Source organism: Lepus europaeus, chromosome 9, assembly GCF_033115175.1.
Source record: "Lepus europaeus isolate LE1 chromosome 9, mLepTim1.pri, whole genome shotgun sequence".
Taxonomy (NCBI): domain Eukaryota; kingdom Metazoa; phylum Chordata; class Mammalia; order Lagomorpha; family Leporidae; genus Lepus; species Lepus europaeus.
Window position 1 is genome coordinate 25,286,934 of NC_084835.1, and position 20,290 is coordinate 25,307,223.

The 20,290-nt window shown below is 41.0% G+C and overlaps 1 protein-coding gene across 1 annotated transcript in view; it reads left to right on the forward strand.

The window, feature by feature from the left end:
• The window catches only part of DOCK3 (dedicator of cytokinesis 3), a 455,873-nt gene that overhangs the window by 279,562 nt on the left and 156,021 nt on the right, over positions 1-20,290 (forward strand). Inside the window, exon 12 of the mRNA XM_062199955.1 lies at positions 61-208. Coding sequence (XP_062055939.1) covers positions 61-208 — 148 coding nt within the window. The remainder of the gene's footprint in view (positions 1-60; positions 209-20,290) is intronic.

Sequence of the window (20,290 nt, forward strand, 5' to 3'; positions counted from 1 at the left end):
GAAGCTCTGGAGAGGAGCATGGAGTTCTCACTCTTATTGGTATTCTCTACTGTGCCCAAGGCCGGATGCTCCTGAACGATTCAAAGAAGGGCCCTGCTCACCTGCACTACAGGCGACCATATGGCTGTGCAGTCCTAAGCATCTTGGATGTCCTACAGTCACTCACAGAACTAAAAGAAGAAAAGGACTTTGTTCTTAAGGTTTACACGTGAGTAATGGAAATCAGGGATGTTAATGATTTTCAGCACTTCTCATGCTGTATGGACACAGAGTCACCTATTCTAGTCCCTATTCTACAATAGGGAATTTTTTAATGCAGAGATTTTTATGTAAGGTATGGATAGGGTATGGTCTAAACCTTAGATCAGGTTTTAACAAGTTTCCTCGGGGATTTCTGAAACAGCTGAATTTGGAGCCTTTTATTCTAATATGAAAGTCTAGTAGTACATATTCCTTTTTTCTACAGAATTAACCAGCCTTATTATATATTTTAAAAATAGCTAACAATATAATTTCTCATGTGTCTTGGGTATAAAATAGTCTTCGGTGTCTAATATTTGCCCACCAGATATTGTAGTTTGGCTGACTAGTGATGCAAATTGCTTCAATGAAGAAAAGCATTTTTTCTGAGAAGCTGAGATCTCACCCTTTACTTCTCCACTGTAGATCTATAAATCACATCGAAGCAGGCATGGTATTACTTTTAGTGTTCTTAGCCAGAGGATCTGCCTTTTAGAAGCCATCCATTTCCTCTTGATTTTTGTTAAGTAATAAGAAGAAATAGTATAAAGGAAAGAAACATGGACTTTGGGCATATAGTCCTTTACTTAGGGACAATTAGAAATAATACTATTTTTAAAATTATCAAAGATGTATGTTTGGCACAGTGATTAAGGCGCCACTTGGTATGCCTGACCCTGTATTGGAGTGGCTGGGTTTGAGTCCTTCCTCCACTTCCAGTCCATGCTAATTCCCACCCTGGGAAGGCAACAGATGATGGTCCAAGAACTTGGGATCCCTGCCATCCCATCCCTGTCTCCATGTGGGAGACCCCAATTGAATTTTGGCTTCCTGACTTCAGCCTGGTCCAGCCCTAACTGTTGTGGGCATTTGGGGAATGAACCAACAGATGGAACTCTATTGCCATCTCTCTATTCTTTCCAGTAAAATTAAAATAAATAAAAATTTTAAAAACCCATGGTAAGTTTTGTGAATTTCTTAAAGAAGTATATTTCTGAGAAGTATTTTTTAAAAATCTACCCTCTTTTAGTTTTAACCCAATATTGTCTTCCCAAATTAAATACTGTCAATCATTATATTATTATAGCTTCACCATAAAAACTGTATGGAGATTTTTCTGCATATCTGGTTTTTTTTAGATTTTTTTTTATTTATTTGACAGGTAGAGTTACAGACAGTGCGAGAGAAAGAGAGACAGAAAGAAAGGTCTTTCTTCCATTGATTCACGCCCCAAATGGCTCCAACAGCTGGAGCTACGCTGATCTGAAGCCAGGAGCCAGGTGCTTCCTCCTGGACTCCCATGTGGGTGCAGGGGCACAAGCACTTGGGCCATCCTCTACTGCCTTCCAAGGCCACAGCAGAGAGCTGGACTGGAAAAGGAGCAACCGGGACTAGAACTGGCACCCATATGGGATGCTGGCACCACAGGCGGAGGATTAACCTAGTGCGCCATGGCACCAGCCCCTCTGCATTATCTGTTATTCTACTTGACTCAGGCGTGAAGTGAACTTGGTTTACAATTGGACTTAATTTGAGCCTCTATATAATCAACTATATTTGATTAATTTCAAAATAAAAGACCAAACTCTTCATGGTCTATTTTGCCTTCAACTGAGTTCTGTTCAAATTTATAAGCTTTGTGGGGTAAAAATCTTTCTTTAAAATAGAAACTTGAAACTTTTTGACTGGTTTTCTCCTGCTGTGTATCAAGTAACAGACTTTCCCCATGTATGAAATCTCTTCATGGAGGGGTGGTGGAACCAGCTTCTTCATATGCCTTCCTCCCTTATTATCATCTTACTTCATTGTATCTCTTCCAAGGGCAAACAATTTATGGATATCACTCCAGAATTATGTCTGTTTGTATGTAACATTCCTTTGCTTCAGTGCAAATTCTCATTGCAGATAGTGTTTGTACAGCACTCTTTGTGAAATCATGTTGTCAGGCTTAATTGGCCTAATTATTTCTAAAACAACAGCTTGCAGTACCAGTATGTCACTTTGCAAGAAGTGGAATCTGTGCTTAGCTTTGTCTTAGCTCCTTCCTACTGGTTGTGTCTAATATATCAGTTCTTAAAAGCCAAAAAGAGGATAGGTTTTTAAATTGCTTTTGAAAAAATATTGTGGTTAAAATGCTGGATAATTTTTCCACTTCAAAATGTTAACAGCCCCAGAGGCACAGGCAACTAAAACCAAAATTAAAAATGAGATTACATCAAATTAAGAAGCTTCTGTACTGCAAAAGAAACACTCAGGAAAGCGAATAGGCAACCGACAGAATGGGAGAAATTATTTGTAAACTATACAACTGATAAAGGATTAATAATCAGAATATATAAAGAGATCAAGAAACTCCACAACAACAAAACAAATGGGCAAAGACTTAAACAGACATTTTTCAAAAGAAGAAATCCAAATGGAGAACAGACACATGAGAAAATGCTCAGGATCACTACCTTTCAGGGAAATGAAATTCAAAACCACAATGAGGTTTCACCTCACCCCCATTAGAATGGCTTTCATGCAGAAATCAACAAACAACAAATGCTGGTGAGGATGTGGGGAAAAAGGTACCCTAATCCACTATTGGTGGAAATGTATACTGGTAAAGCCACTATGGAAAGCAGTATGGAGATACCTCAGAAATCTGAATATAGCCTTACTATATGACCCAGCCATCCCACTCCTGGGAATTTACCCAAGAGAAATGAAATTAGCATATAAAAGCATTATCTGCACCCCCATGTTTATTATAGCTCAATTCACAATAGCTAAGACACGGAATCAACCTAAATGCCTGTCAACTGAAAACTGGATAAAGAAATTATGGGATATGTACACCATGGAATACTACACAGCAGTGAAAAAAAAATTCAATCTGGTCATTTGCAACAAAATGCATGAATCTGGAAAACATCATACTTAGTGAAATAAGCCAGTCCCAAAGAGTCAAAAACTATATATTCTCCCTGATCTTTGATAACTGATAGAGCACCTAAAAGGCAATCTGTAGAATTAAAATTGATACTTTGAGAAGCAATGACTTGAACAGCCCTTGTCTTGACTGTTGAGGAAGTATCTAATTCCATTGCTTGTTTTCTTAAGTGCTTCCTTAGTTAATGATAAAATTCATTCTCAAGGACTTAAAAGGAGAGAATGTTTCAATATGGGAAGCAGTCCACAAGCAGACACATAGAATGACAATCACCTTAAGTAGCACTCTGACCTCAGAATCAGCTCCTAAGGCAGCTGGTCTGGCTGAAAAGCCCATGAGAGCATTTCAGGCATGGAAAGCCAAGACACTGTGCCAAAAAAAATATCCTACATGAAGGACTTCAGTGGGGAGACCCAGTGGAAAGAAGTGGTCATCAAAGGAGGTACTTTTATATGAAGAATGGAGAGAACTTCTATTTTGCTTATGCCTTGTCTAAATACTGACAAGAGTTTGTGGATTCAAAAGACTTCCATAGTCTAAGTAGCTCATGTCAAGAGCCTCCGTGGGAGAGTCACACAGGGCTCGTTCCCCTCCCCACCCTCTCCCCTACTCCAGTGGTACTGACTCACCAATACCACCAAACCATGGGGAAGGACGCCTCCTCCCACAGGAAGATTGGTTCCTGGGCGGTGGTGATGCCCTTCCCCAAAACTCCCCCCTACACACACACGTGGCTCGGGCCCCTGATTGGATGTTTGTAAGTGCTTGTATGTGGGAGAAGGAAGAGGAGGAGGAAGAATAAGCAGTGATTTGTCTTCTCGGCTGGTCTCACCTTGGTTCTACATATTTCCCGCACTGAGGAGACAGAAGAGGAGCTGTAGCTGCCACCACCCTGGCCAGATTAGAGTCTCTTGTGACTTTGGCCTTCCCTTGGAATCAGACGCCAGTTTGCCCAGAGAAAAAATGGCAAAAATTATGAAGATGGTATCCAGTGACTGAAGTTAGAAAAACAACTGGAGAAAACAGTATCAAGTCAAGGAGTGTAAATATTTATTTATTTGTAAGGCAGAGTTACAGAGGGCAGAGGCCAAGAGAGAGAGAAGAGGTCTTCCATCCACTGGTTCAGTCCCCAGATGGCCGCAATGGCTGGAGCTGCACTGATCCAAAGCCAGGAGCTAGGAGCTAGGAACCTCTTCTGGGTCTACCAAATGGGTGCAGGGACCCAAGGACTTGGGCCATCTTCCACTGCTTTCCCAAGCCATAGCAGATTGTTGCCGTTGATTTCTCATCTCAATGTTGCAGTGGATTCGTTTCTGAGAGGAGCAGCATGGTAGGGGCAAGAGGCGTGGAGTCACCACACAGACCCCGGGAGTCGGGTGAAAGCAGGCTTGAGGCGAGCAGCCTGCAGACTCATTTATTACAGTTGGAACTACATCTTATATAGCCAAGACCAGCCAATCTGGTCAAGGGGCAGTCTATGCCCCAACCAATCACAGCCTGTTGTCAGGCAGGCTCCATTGCCAGGTGGGTTTCAAAGCCGTTCCTGAGTAACTGACACTTGCTTGCCAGTGGCCACCTTGGCATGGCCTTCTCAATCCACCAGAGCAGATAGCTGAATTGGAAGTGAAGCAGCCAGGACTTGAACTGGCACTCATATGGGATGCCAGTACTGCAGGCAGTTGCTTTACCCACTAAGCCACAGCGCTGACCCCCGCTTCTTCTTATTACTAAGCAGTGTTCCCTTGTGCAAATATGCCAGAATTATAAATCTGGTTTTCTGGCATTACATACATTTTATTAAATTAATGTATATTACTTGTGCTTTTTCATGAGGTACAGTATATTTCAATGCAAGTATGTAGCATAAATTGATCAAATCAGCCAGTTAGCATTTCGATTTTCTTTTCTGTGTGTTTGGAGCCTACCAGCTCTTCAATTCAAGTTCTTTATATGATATATATTTGTTGACTATAGTCACACCAATGTGAACACTAGTACTTAATACCTCCGTGTAACAGTGTTTTGGTGCCTGCTGTCCAACCTCCATTTATACCCATTTCCACCAGCCATTCACAATTTACTGTTCTAAGTTCAGATGCTAACTTTTAAACTTCACATACCAAAGATTTGGTATTTGTCTTTCTATTTAAGGCTTATTTAAAATAATGATTCTAATTCCATCATTTTGCTGTAATTTCTGAATTTGATTTTTTTCTTTTTCTGTATCCATTCATCTTTAAGTAGACACCTAGTTTGATTCCATATTAAAGCTATTGTGAATAGTGCTGCAGTGAACATGAATGTGCAGTTGTCTCTTTGAAATGCTGATTTCATTTCCTTTGCATGTATAGAAATGGGATAGCTAGGTCATACAGTTTGATGTATTTTTAGTTTTCTGAGGAACCTTCATAATGCTCTCCATAATAGCTGTACTAATATGCATTTCAGCCATCATTTATGGGGGTTCCTTTTTCTCTGAGAAAAATTTGTTACTTTTTTTTCTTTTTGTTAGAGTCTGATCTAACTGCAGTGAGATGGTATCTGATTGTGGTTTTGTTAGCATTTATTCATGTATTTGTTGGCCACTTGTATTTCCTTATTTTTTTAAGGTGATTGACCTAGTGATTTTTTTAACTTTTATTTAATAAATATAAATTTCCAAAGTTCAATTTTTGGATTATCATTGTCTAGTTTCAGAATCAAGATAATGCTGGCCTTATGGATTAAATCTGGGAAGAATTCACTCTTTTCTATAACAGTTTGGTATAATTTGACAAAAAAGCTATCTGGTTCTGAACTTTTCTCTGTTTAGAGACTTTTTGTTACTGACTGGATTTTTTTTTTTGAAAGGTAGAGTTAGACAGTATGAGGGAGAGACAGAGAGAAAGGTCTTCCTTCCGTTGGTTCACCCCTCAAATGGCCGCTATGGCTGGCGGCAATCCGAAGCCAGGAGCCAGGTGCTTCCTCCTGGTCTCCCATGCGGGTGCAGGGCCCAAGCACTTGGACCATCCTCCACTGCCTTCCCGGGCCACAGCAGAGAGTTGCACTGGAAGAGGAGCACCCGAGACAGAAACAGCGCCCCAACCGGGACTAGAACCTGGGGTGCCGGCACCACAGGCAGAGTATTAGCTTAGTGAGCCATGGCACCGGCTTGACTATATATTTAAAATGTTTACAAATTGAGGCTTTTTGAGCAAAGCCTTTATGGACATGTATGCAAGTCTTTTTATGAACATGTTTTTCTCTTGGATATGTAGTGATGTAAGTTGAAGAAATGAAATGTTTGAAAACAGGAGTATGGGGTTCCAAGATGGCGGAATAGGGAGGAGCTTACTGATCTAGTCCAGGAGAAGATAGTTTAATAAAAGTGGAGATAGTGTAGTCTCAGGGAAGAGTTAGGGAAAAAATGGCACAGGAAACTCTTGCATAATTAGTGGGACACGGTGGACCTATATGGAAGGCGTGGGTGCCCATGGCTCAGGATTTCAGCAGCCGAGAGCCTGTGCACCAGTCAGAAGAGTGAGGTGAGACAAGACTGCAGTAGCCCAAGACACTGGCAGAAAAGCAGCAGGAAGAGCATAGAGGGAACGAGGCTTGAAGCCCTGTGGGAGAAAGTATACCAGCCTAACTAGAGGAGAGAAAAAATAAAAGGGACGATAGGGATAGGATTCTCTCTCTCCAGTCACCTTACAAAGGTGTCCAAGCCAATAGAGCAGATGCCATTTTGGACATACGTAACAGTTGCACCAGCTCGTGTCTGCACCAGGCAATCAGCCAAGCAGAGAAACCGGACTCTGTTGGAGAGTAGGAGAGTAATAATAGGAGGCTAAGATGTAGTGACTGTGTGGAGCTTCTGAACCGGGACTGTGGAAAAAAAAAACTGAGGGTGTCCAGGAGAACACACAGTGTGGCTGAGACTTTGAGCAGTCTCAGTGGGAGATGTCACAAGCTTAGGCAGTCCTCACTACTCAGTGAGAGACATTGCAGGGGAATCTGAACTTACACTGAGGACTGCAGCACAGATGCTTTGTGTGATCCTTGGGACAGAGCAGACAAATATTATACCCACTGCGGCTAGCATTTACACTTACAGGCACTGATCACCATCGAGGAATTACTTCCCTTCTGACTAAAAAAAAAAAGAGAGAGAGAGAGAGAGAAAAGATTTACCATGCCAAACCTGGGTGTGTCACCTTAGGCACTCCCTTAACCCTAAAGAACTGAACAAAGCTTTTTGGCCATACCACAAGCCTCTAGAGATTCACTGAAAGCAGTCAGTCCACTTATCTACAGAGTCAGAGTACAATCATAAAAGCCGCTACAGCAGAAAAAAAAAAGAAGAAGAAGCCAACGAGTATCTCCACAAATGCTAAACAACAAACACAACAATCCAAGAAACAAAAATAAGAAAGACAACATGATGCTCCCAAAAAAAAACATGACACTTCAATACAAGATTATGAAGACAATGAGATAGAAGAAAGCAAGAAATGGAACTCAAAAAATTGATGATAAGAATATATAGAAATAATCAAAAGCAAATACACAACTACTGAAATCCATGCAGGACATGAAAGAAAATCTCTCTCATGAAAATGAAATCTTAAGGAGGAATCAAAATGAAATGAAGAATTCAATAGAACATGAAATTGAGATATTGAAGATAAATCAAAATGGAGAATTCAATAGAACAAATAAAAATGCAGTTTAGAGCCTAAAAAAAAAAAACAGAATCAGTGAGATAGAAGAGAGAATATCGGACTTAGAAGACAGAGCACAGGAAAGTATACAGTCAAACCAAAGACAAGAAGAGGAAATTAGAAATCTAAAAGATATTGTTGGGAATCTACAGGATATTATTTAAAAAAACACAACATTCAGTTTCTAGGATTTCCTGGAGGCATGGAGAGAGAGAAAAGAGAAGAAAGCTTTTGTAGTGAGATAGTAGCAGAAAACTTCCCGGGTTTGGAGAAAGAGACATCCAAGTACAAGATGCACACAGAACTTTCAATAGACATGACCAGAAAAGAGCCTCTCCACGACACATTGTAATCAAACTCACCACAGTGAAACATAAAGAAATGTTTCTAAAATGTGCAAGAGAAAATTGCCAGATTACTCTCAGAGGATCTCCAATTAGACTCACAGCAGACTTTTCATCAGAAACCCTATGGACTGGGAGGGAATGGCATGATATATCCCCAAGTATTGAGAGAGAAAAAACTGCCATCCCAGAATATTATATCCTGGAAAGCTCTCATTTGTGAATGAAGGTGAAATAAAGACCTTTCATAGCAAACAGAATTTAAAAGAATTTGTCACCACAAATCCAGCCCTGCAAAAGATGCTTAAAGATTTGTTACACACAGACAAACAGAAACACTGTCATCAATATAAAAGAGGGTAAAGGAAGAAAATCTCTCAGTAAAAGATCACAGGAAGTTCAAAGTATATATTAGGAATATCTTTGGAAAAATGGCAGGGCAAAGTCACTATTTATCAATATCAAATTGAGTTTAAATGGCCTCAACTCTCCAGTTAAAAGCCACTGGCTGAATGGATTGAAAAATAAACCCATATATTTGCTGCTTACAAGAAACACAATTGCCAACAAATGTGCATGCAGACTGAAAGTGAAAGGTTGGGGCTGGTGCCATAGCCCCCTTGGCTAGTCCTCCGCCTGTGGTGCCGGCATCTCAGGTTCTGGTCCTGGTTGGGGCACCAGATTTTGTCCTTGTTGCTCCTCTTCCAGTCCAGCTTTCTGCTGTGGCCCAGGAAGGCAGTGGAGGATGGCCCAAATACTTGGGCCCTACACCTGCATGGGAGACCAGGAGGAAGCACCTGGCTCCTGGCTTCAGATCAGCACAGCATGCCAGCCGTAGCGGCCATTTTGGGAGTGAACCAACGGAAGGAAGACCTTTCGCTCTCTCTCTCTCTCACTAACTCTGTCAAAAAAAAAAAAAAAGTGAAAGGTTGGAAAAAGATATTCCATGCCAACAGAAACCAAAAAAGAGCCGGCGTAGCTATTTTAATATCAGACAAAATAGACTTTATTTTTTTTCACTTTTTTTTTATTTAATAAATGTGAATTTACAAAGTGCAACTTTTGTATTGTTGTGGCTTCCCCTCCCCCAAGCTTCCTCCCTCCCGCGGCCCTCCCCTCTCCCTCTCCCATCCCACCCTTTATCGAGTTTCATTTTCAATTGCCTTCATATACTGAAGATCAACTTAGTATATACTAAGCAAGGATTTCAACAGGCTGCACTCACACAACTGCACAAGGCATAGGGTACTGTTTGACTAGTAGTGTTGTGTTTAAATTTCACAGTAAAACACATTAAGGACAGAGATCCTAAGTGGGGAGCCTGTACCCAGTGACTCCCGTTGTTGATTTAACAATTGGCACTCTTATTTATGACGTCAGCAATCACCTGAGGCTCTTGCCATGAGCTGTCTAGGCTATGGAAGCCCCTTGAGTTCACCAACTCTGAACTTGTTTAGTCAAGGCCATATCACAGTGGAGTTCCTTCCTCCCTTCGGAGAAAGGCGCCTCCCTCTTTGATGGCCTGTTCCTTCTGCTGGGGTCTTGTTCACCAGGATCTTTCATTTAGATTGTTTTTTGCCACCGTGTCATGGCTTTCCATGCCTGTGAGACTCTCATGGGCCTTTTAGCCAGATCCGAATGCCCCAAGGGTTGATTCTGAGGCAGGAGTGCTGTTTTGGGCGTTTGCCATCCTTTGAGTCTGCTGTGTGTCCTGCTTCCCCCGCAGGATCATACTCTCCCTTTTAATTCTATCCTTCATTATTTGCTTACACTGGTCTTATTTGTGAAATCTCTTTGACACATACCCTTTTTGATCGGTTGTGTATTTATACTTATCACTTTACCAAGTGCGCTGGCATTGGTTCCTGCCTCCATGGTATGATTGAGTTGAAATCCCCTGGCACATTTCTAGCTCCACCATTGGATGTAAGTCCGAGTGAGCATGTGCCAACCTATATATCTCTCCCTCTCTTATTCCCACTCCTATGTTTAACAGAGATCACTTTTCTGTTAATTTTAAACGCCTAAGAATGATTGTGCATTGATTACAGAGTTCAACCAGTGGTCTTATGTAGAACAAACAGCAACAACAACAACAACACCGCCAACAAGAATACTAAAAGGAATAAAATAGTAAGTTGTTCCTCAACAGTCTAGACAAGGGCTGGTCCTGTCATTGTCTCTCATAGTGTCCATTTCACTTAGCAACAACAAGAACAACAACAACAGAAATACTAAAAGGAATAAAATACTAAAAGGAATAAAACAGTCTAGACAAGGGCTGATCATGTCATTGTCTCTCATAGTGTCCATTTCACTTCAACAGGTTTCCTTTTTGGTGCTCAGTTAGTTGTCACCGATCAGGGAGAACATATGATATTTGTCCCTTTTGTACTGGCTTATTTCACTCAGCATGATGTTTTCCAGCTTCCTCCACTTTGTTGTAAATGCCCGGATTTCATTGTTTTTTTGCTGCTGTATAGTGTTCCATAGAGTACATATCCATAGTTTCTTTATCCAGTCATCCATTGATGGACATTTAGGTTGATTCCATGTCTTAGCTATTGTGAATTGAGCTGCAACAAATATTGAGGTGCAAATGGCTCTTTTTTTTCTCCCCTTTAACTCCATTTGGGTAACTTCCAAGGAGTGGGATAGCTGGGTCCTGTGGTAGTGCTATATTCAGGTTTCTGAGGACTCTCCAAACTGTCTTCCATAGTAGCTTTGCCAGTTTGCATTCCCACCAATAGTGGATTAGTGTCCCTTTTTCCCCACATCCTCGCCAGCATCTGCTGTTGGTTGATTTCTTTATGTAAGCCAATCTAACCGGGGTGAGGTGAAACCTCATTGTGGTTTTGATCTGCATTTCCGTTATGGCTAGTTATCCTGAACATTTTTTCATGTGTCTGTTGGCCATTTGGATTTCCTCTTTTGAAAAATGTCTGTTAAGTTCCTTGGCCCATTTTTTTATTGGGTTGTTTGTTTTGATTCTGTGGTGTTTTTTGATCATTTTATAGATTCTAGTTGTTAATCCTTTATCTGTTGTGTAATTTGTGAAGAATGTCTCCCATTCTGTTGGTTGCCAATTCACTTTCTTGACTGTTGCATTTGCTGTAAAGAAACTCTTCAAAACAAAAACTCTTAAAAGAGACAAAGAGGGGCACTATATAATGATTAGGAGATCAATTCAACAGGAAGATCTAACTATTATAAATGTATATGCACCTAATTACAGGGCACCCGGCTGTTTAAAAGATATATTAAGGGTTAAAGGGAGACTTGGAATCCAATACAATAGTATTGGGGGACTTCAGTACTCCACTTTCAGAAATAGACAGATCAACCAGACAGAAGATCAACAAGGAAACAGCAGATTTAATTGACACTATAGACCAAATGGACCTCACAGATATCCACAGATCTTTTCATCCTACAGTTGCAGAATACACATTCTTCTCAGCAGTGCATGGAACTTTCTCTAGGATTGACCACATAGTATGACATAAAGTAAGTCTCAGCAAATTCTAAAGAATCGAAATCATACCAAGCAACTTCTCAGACCACAATGGAATGAAGCTGGAAGTTAGCAACCCAGGAGTCCCTAAAGCATGTGCAATCACATGGAGACTAAATAGCATGCTCCTGAATGAACAGTGGATCATAGAAGAAATAAAAAACTTTCTGGAATCAAATGAAGATAACAACACAAAATATCAAAACTTATGGGATACAGCCAAAGCAGTGTTAAGAGGAAAGTTTATAGCAATAGGGGCCTACATCAAGAAATTGGAAGGCACCAAATAAATGAGCTATCAGTGCATCTCAAGGATCTAGAAAATCTACAACAAAGCAAACCCAAAACCAGTAGCAGAAGAGAAATCATTAAAATTCTAGGAAAATTAACAAAATTGAATCAAAACAAAACTTTACAAAAAATCAGCAAAACGAGCTGGTTTTTTGAAAAATAAACAAAATTGACACACCATTGGCCTAACTAACCAAAAAAAGGAGAGAGAAGACCCAAATCAATAAAATCAGAGATGAAAAGGGAATGTAACAACAGACACCACAGAAATAAAAAGAGTCATCAGAAATTACTGCAAAGAATTGTATGCCAGCAAACTGGGAAATCTCTAAGAAATGGATATATTCCTGGACACATGCAACCTACCTCTATTGAATTGTGAAGACATAGGAAACCTAAATAGACCCATAACTGAGACTGAAATTGAATTAGTAATAAAGTCCCTCCCAACAAATAAAAGCCCAGAACCAGATGGATTCACTGCTGAATTCTAAAAGACATTTAAAGAGCTAACTCCAGTTCTTCTCAAACTATTCAAAGCAACTGAAAGAGAGGGAATCATCCCAAATTCTTTCTATGAAGCAAGCATCACCTTAATTCCTGAACCTGAAAAAGATGCCGCAGAAAAAGAGAATTACAGACCAATTTCTCTAATGAATATACATGCAGAAATCCTCAATAAAATCCTGGCCAATAGAATTCAACAACACATTGGAAAGATCATCCACCAAGACCAAGTGGGATTTATCCCTGGAATGCAGGGATTGTTCACCATTCACAAATCAATCAATGTGATACACCACATTTAAAAACCTCAAAGGAAAAACAATGATTATCTCAATAGATGCAGAGAAAGCATTCGGTAAAATTCAACACCCTTTCATGATGAAAACTCTAAGCAAACTGGGTATACAAGGAACATTCCTCAACACAATCAAGGCAATTTATGAAAAATCCATGGCCAGCATCCTATTGAATAGGGTAAAGTTGGAAGCATTTCCACTGAGTTGTAGAACCAGACAGGGATGCACACTCTCACAATTGCTATTCAATATAGTACTGGAAGTTCTAACCAGAGCCATTAGGCAAGAAAAAGAAATAAAAGGGATACAAATTGGGAGGAAGAAGTCAAACTATCCCTCTTTGCACAGGATATGATTCTTTATTTAGGGGATCCAAAGAACTCCATTAGGGGACTATTGGAACTCATAGAAGAGTTAGGTAAAGTAGCAGGATATAAAATCAGTGCACAAAAACCAACAGCCTCTGTATACAAGGACAATGCCATGGCTGAGAAAGAACTGCTAAGAACAATCCCATTCACAATAGCTACAAAAACAATCAAATACCTTGGAATAAGCTTAACGAAGGATGTCAAAGATCTCTACAATGAGAAATAGAAGAAGATGCAAAGAAATGGAAAAATCTTCCATGCTGATGGATTGGAAGAATCATCAAAATGTGCATTATTCTAAAAGCAATTTATAGATTCAATGCGATACCAATAAAATACCAAAGACATTCTTTTCAGATCTGGAAAAAAATGATGCTGAAATTCATATGGACACAAGAGATCTCCAGCTCCCTGCTGGTGGCCTGGAAAAGCAATGGAAGATGACCCAGTTTGCATCTTATGTGAACTTTTTGAAGACCGCTCATTTATGCGGTCCTCTATGACTAGAGGAAGGAGAAATGGCTTTCTCTTCGGCCCCACCTTCACACAAGTGCATCCAATTGACAGAACATAACTAGCATCCACTGGGCAGGAAAGAAGAGGTGCTGGGAGCTCCATGTCTGATCCAGCTCCCTGCTACTGTGCCTGAGAAAGCAGCAGAAGATGGCCCAAGTGCTTGGGCCCCTGCCACCCACATGGGAGATCCAGATGGAGTTCTTGCTTCCTAGCTTCAGCCTGGCCCAGCCCTAGCCACAGCGGCCATTTGAACCAGCAGATAGAAGATCTGTGTGTGTGTGTGTGTGTATCCCTCTCGCTCTGAAACTCTGCCTTTCAAACAAATAAGTAAATCTTAAACAAAAACAAAACAAAACAAAAAAACCCTTCTGGGCTGGCGTTGTGGCACAGAGGGCTAAGCTACCACCTTTAATGCTGGCATCCTATATTGTACTGATTCAGATGCTCTGCTTCCAGCCCAGCTCCCATGGCCCAAGTGTTTGGGCCTCTGCCACCCATATGGGTGGAGTTCCTATTTCCTGGCATAAGTCTGGTTTAGCGTTGACCCTCGTGGCCACTTAGGGAGTGAACCAGCAGATGACTTCTCTCTCTCTCTCTCTCTCTCTCATTCTCTCTCCCTGTGTCTCTCTATATAACTCTTCCTTTCAAATAAATACATCTTTTTTTAAAAGCTAAAAAAAAAAAAAAAAACCTTGCCTGAGAGTCAAGTTTTTCTGCTAGGCTCAGGGCCGGTGCAGACCTTAGGCCGCCCTGCTTATGATGTATGTCCAAAATGGCGCCTGCTCTTTGTCTTGCTCGTCTTTGAGAGGTGAGCGGAGAGAGAGAAACTCGTGTCCGTATTGGTCACTTTTTTTTTTCCCCTCTCTCTTCTAGTTAGCCTGGTGAACTTTTCCCCATGGGGTTTCAAGGCTCGTTCCATCTAGTCTCCTTGTTCTGCTTGCCCACTGGTGTCTCGGGCTATTGAGGTTCGGCTCACCTCGCGTTCCAGCGCTGATGTGTTGAGTCTGCTGCTGGTGTCCCGAACTGTGGGCTCCCACACTCTCCACACAGGTCCACTGTGAATCACTAGTTCCGGAAGAGTTTCCTCTGCTGTTTCTTCCCCTACTCTTCCTTGAACCTGCAGTATCTCCACTTTTATTAAAATGTCTCTTCCCGGACTATCAGTGTGCTCCCTTCCTATTCCACCATCTTGCCGCTCTCCCGGTATTTGTTTTTTACTTGTTGAACTCTATTTTCTAGAGCATTAAGCCTTTGACTATAATGTAAATTAGAAATAGGCTATCTCAAAAATTGAGAAAGAGAAAGAGGGAGGAAGGAAAGGACAGATAGGGAGAGAGGGAAAAAGGGAAATATCATTTTATTTTTAGAATTTATTTATGAACTACATTAAATCTGTACTCTCTATATTAATTTCATGATGTAAAATTTTAAAAAGAAAAATATGAGACTCAATGCCTGAAAATTGTGTTAAATACATAGTTTCATATCTTACTATACCTATTGATCCTGAGAAAATCACTCAGTCAGTTTGAGGTTCTTTCTATATGACACACAGAAAGTAATAAAAATAGTCATATATTTTCCAGAGACTGGGTAAACAGTACATGTATCTAAAATGATAGAGCTAAAATAAAGTTCTCTCATTTAGAAAAACATAAATTTTGAGAATACATTAATAAAAGATAAATAGAATATTAAATGTATAACTGTGGTTATAATATACTCTTACCATATTATATAAAGTGTGTATTATAAATTATATGCTCAATCATCTATGGAAAATTGAAAAGTATTGTTTTTTCTTTTTTTATTTTTATTTATTTAATTTTTTTTGGACAGGCAGAGTGGACAGTGAGAGAGAGAGACAGAGAGAAAGGTCTTCCTTTGCCGTTGGTTCACTCTCCAATGGCCGCCGTGGCCAGCGTGCTGCGGCCGGCGCACCGCACTGATCCTATGGCAGGAGCCAGGTGCTTCTCCTGGTCTCCCGTGGGGTGCAGGGCCCAAGGACTTGGGCCATCCTCCACTGCACTCCCTGGCCACAGCAGAGAGCTGGCCTGGAAGAGGGGCAACCGGGACAGAATCCAGTGCCCCGACCGGGACTAGAACCCGGTGTGCCGGCGCCGCAAGGCGGAGGATTAGCCTGTTGAGCCACGGCGCCGGCAAAAAGTATTGTTTATTCCCCACTCATACACTTCATGAAAGTTATTCAGATTTTCATATGCAAGCATGCCATTAGGTTTTGTCACTACTAGAGCAACATTCTGAGTCATCTGACATAGGGTTTTTTTTTTAACTTCTATTTAGTAAATATAAATTTCCAAAGTACAGTTTATGGATTACAATGGCTACCCCCCCCCAATAACTTCCCTCCCACCTGCAACCCTCCCATCTCCCGCTCCCTCTCCCATTCCATTCACATCAAGATTCATTTTCAATTATCTTTATATACAGAAGATCAATTTAGTATATATTAAGTAAAGATTTCATCAGTTTGCACCCACACAGAACATAAAGTGTAAAATACTGTTTGAGTACAGTTTTTTTTAAGATTTTATTTATTTATTTGAGAGGGTTACAGAGAGAGAGAGAGACAGAGACAGAGAGAGAGATGTAAAGGTCTTCCACCTATTGGTTCACTCCCCCAAACACCTGCAATGGCCTGAGCTGGGCAGATCAGAAGCCAGGAACTTCTGGGTCTCTCAAACAGGTGCAGGGGCCCACTTGGAACATCCTCTTCTGTTTTCCCAGGCTATTAGCAGGGAGCTGGATTGGAAGTGGAGCAGCCAGACACAGACTGGTACCCATATGGGATGCCAGCACCACAGGCAGAGGTTTAGCCTACTACACCACAGCACCAGCCCCTAACCTAGTTTTCTAAAACACCTTTTCACATCCATCATATTGGTGTTGATGCATTACTCTGAATCCTTAATGACACTTTTATCCTGTAAATTCATCTTGAGGCGCAATTATATTTTTTGCCCAACGGTGGGATACATGGTATTTCTGTGTTTTTGTTTAGGCCCACCCATGTACGTGGCATTGTGCTACAGCTACTTTTGCTGCTTTTTAAAAAAATGTGGGGGGCTAGTGTTGTTACACAGCTGATAAAGCTGCCACCTGCAGTGCTGGCCGGCATCCCATACAGGCGCCAGTTTGAGTCCCGGCTGCTACACTTCGAATCCAACTCTCTGTTATGGCCTAGGAAAGCAGTAGAGGATGGCCCAAGTGCTTGGGTCCTTGCACCCACATGGGAGACTTGGAAGAGGTCCCAGTCTCCTGGCATTGGATAGGCCCGGCTCTGGCCACTGCGGCCATTTGGAGAGTAAGCCAGTAGGTGGAAGACCTATTTCTCTCTCTCTCTCTACCTCTGCCTCTGCCTCTCTAACTTTGCCTTTTCAAATAAATAAATAAATCTTTACTGAAAAATTTTCTAAAAAATAAAATAAATTTATTTATTTATTTATTTATTTATTTGAAAGAGTTAGAGGGAGAAGACAGAGATCTTTCATCCTGTAGTTCACTCCCCAAGTGGCCCCAACAGCCAGGGCTGAGCCAAGCTGAAGCCAAGAGCGAAGAGCATCATCTAGGTCTCTGATGTGAGTAGCAAGTGCCCAAACACTTGAGCCATCTTGTGCTGCTTTTACCTGGCCATTAGCAGGGAGCTGGATTGAAAGCGGAGCAGCCAGGACATACAGGATGTCAGCATCACAGGCAGTAGCTTAACCTGCTAATGCCACAACACTGGCCCCCCTATTTTACTGCTATTAAGGCGATTTTTATGATGCCATTCAATACTTTAATTTAGTGGCCATACTCTAAGTACAATTATTAAATCTATGTAGCTTTCTTTGCTTTTCTTTTGAAGTCAGTTCTTTCAGATAACCTTGGTAAATATTTAAAACTTGCATTGATTATGGTATTTTCAGGCTAATATAACTTACCCATGTTGATCTTCAAAATGGAGGGAATCCAAGAGTACACCATAACATAAAAAATTTTATAACGACAGAAATATCAGGTGGCAACCTCTCCTGAGAGTGATGCTTGGAAAATAATGTCTTTGTATATTTGGGATAGACATTACACCTGTTCAGGAATTTTCTGAGAACACTACCCTTGTGTTCTTTGCTTCATAGCCACATTATCCATGTAACTGCCTTAAGTTCAGGGTGCTTGTTTAGGAGCCATTCTTAAATGAGTAATCAAGGCCACCCTCTTTTCCCAGCCTTACTGAGGGATAATTGATAAATAAAAATTATATACATGCAAGTTGTACAGTGTGGTGATTTGATATACATATTTATTGTCAAATGAATATATATCAATCAGTGAATTTCATTAACATATCCATCACCTCACTTAGTTACCTTTAATCGTGTTTGTGGTGAGAACACTTAAGATCTACCTGTCTTAGCAAATTTCAAGTATACAATCCAGCATTATTAACTATAGGGTACTATGCTTTACATTAGATTTCTAGAAATTGCATATTTTATAACTGAAAAGTTGTACCTGTTGATCAGTATCTCCCCATTATCTCTCCTTTTCCCCGTGTACTTAATCCCTGGCATCTGAAACCTTTGTTATCTCTTAACTTTTTATTGTAGCCATCCTAAGAGATATGAGGTGCTATCTCATTAGGTTTTGATTTGCATTTCCTGATGCTTAGTATTGTTGAGCTCCTTTCTTCTTAATTTACTTTTTTAATCTTAGAGACAGAAAGACAGAAACAGTTCCCATCTGCTACTTCACTCCCCAAATGCCTAAAACAGTCAGGACTGAGCTGGACCAAAGCCAGGATCTGGGAACTCAATCCAGGTATCCTATGTGGGAGAAGTTACTTAAGCCAATATCTCCTGTGACCCAGGATCTGTGCTGGCAGAAAGCTGAAATCAGTAGCCAGATCTGGACATCACACCCGGGCACTCTGAGGTGGAACATAGGCATCGTAAACACTCAGCCAAAAACCCACCCAAGGGCACCTTTCTATATACCTGTTAGCTATTTGTATCTTTCTTTAATTTTTAAATATTCTCCATTTATTCATGCCTGCTTTTAATTTTATTTATACATTTATAGATTTTATTTATTTATTTATCTGAAAGGCAAAGTGACAGAGAAGGAGGGAGACAGAAGCAAAGAGAAAAGATTCTATCTAGTGCTATACTCCCCAAATGCCCATAAAAGCTCGGACTGAGCCACTCTGAAACCAGGAGCCAGGAGCTCTGTCTGTCTCCCCTGTGGGTGGCAGGAAGTTGGGTACTTAGACCATAATCTGCTGCTTCTCAGGCTTATTAGCATGAAGCTGAATCTGAGAGGAAGGACTATTCCTAGGCACTGTGATACAGCATGCAGACTACCCAGGCTGCGGTGTCACAGCACCTACTTCCCTTTATATGGCTTCTATGGAAAAATGCCTATTTAAGTATTTATTTATTGATTTGAAAGTCAGAATTACACAGAGAGAAGGAGGGAGGGAAGGAGGGAGGGAAGGAAAGAGAGAGAGAGAGAGAGAGAGGGAGAGAGGGGTGTCTTCCATCCACTGGTTCATTCCCCAATTGGCTGCAGTGGCCGAAGCAGCACCCATCTGAAGCCAGGAGCCAGGAGCTTCTTCTAAAGGGTCTCCCACATGGGTACAGGGGCCCAAGGACTTGGGCCATCTTCTACTGCTTTCCAGGCCACAGCAGAGCTGGATTGGAAATGGAGCAGCTGAGAGTCCAACTGGCACCCATATGGGATGCTGGCACTGCAGGTGGCAGCTTTACCCACTCTGCCACAGTGCCGGCCCCACCTATTGAAGTTTTTGAATAGGTTTATTTGGGTTTTTTTTCTTCTATTAAGTTATATGACTTCCTTATATGTTTTATTTATTTATTTTTTAAGATGTATTTATTTTATTTGAAAGAGTTACGCAGAGGAGAGGCAGAGAGAGAGAGAGTGATTTTCCATCCACTGGTTCACTCCCCAATTGGCCACAATGGCTGGAGCTGCACTGATCCAAAGCCAGGAACCAGGAGCTTCTTCTGAGTCTCCTATGTGAGTGCAGAGGCCCAAGGATTTGGGCCATCTTTTGCTGCTTTCCCAGGCCGTAGCAGAGAGCTGGATGGGAAGTGTAGCAGGCAGGACTCGAACCAGTACCCATATGGGATACCAGCGCTGCAGGTGGCGGCTTTACCCACTATGCCACAGTGCTGGTCCCAACATATTTTAGATTTTAACCCCTTATCAGATACATAGTTTGCTTACACTTTTCTCCCATTCCATAGGTTATCTTCATTTTTTTTAATATTTTCCCTCTATGCGTAAGTATTTAGTTTGATGTGGTTCCACTTGAGTATTTTTGCTTTTATTGCCAGCACATATGATTTTGTATCCAAATATTCATTGCCAAAACCATAGTCAAGGAGATTTGTCCTGTGTTTCCTCCTAGAAATTTTAATTTAAGTCTTCAATCCATTCTGAGTAAGTTCTGGTGTATGGTGTTAAAAAAGGGTCCAGTTTAATTATTTTGCATGAGGATGACCAGTTTTCCCAGCACCACTTATTGAAAATACTGCTTTGCTGTGGTGTATT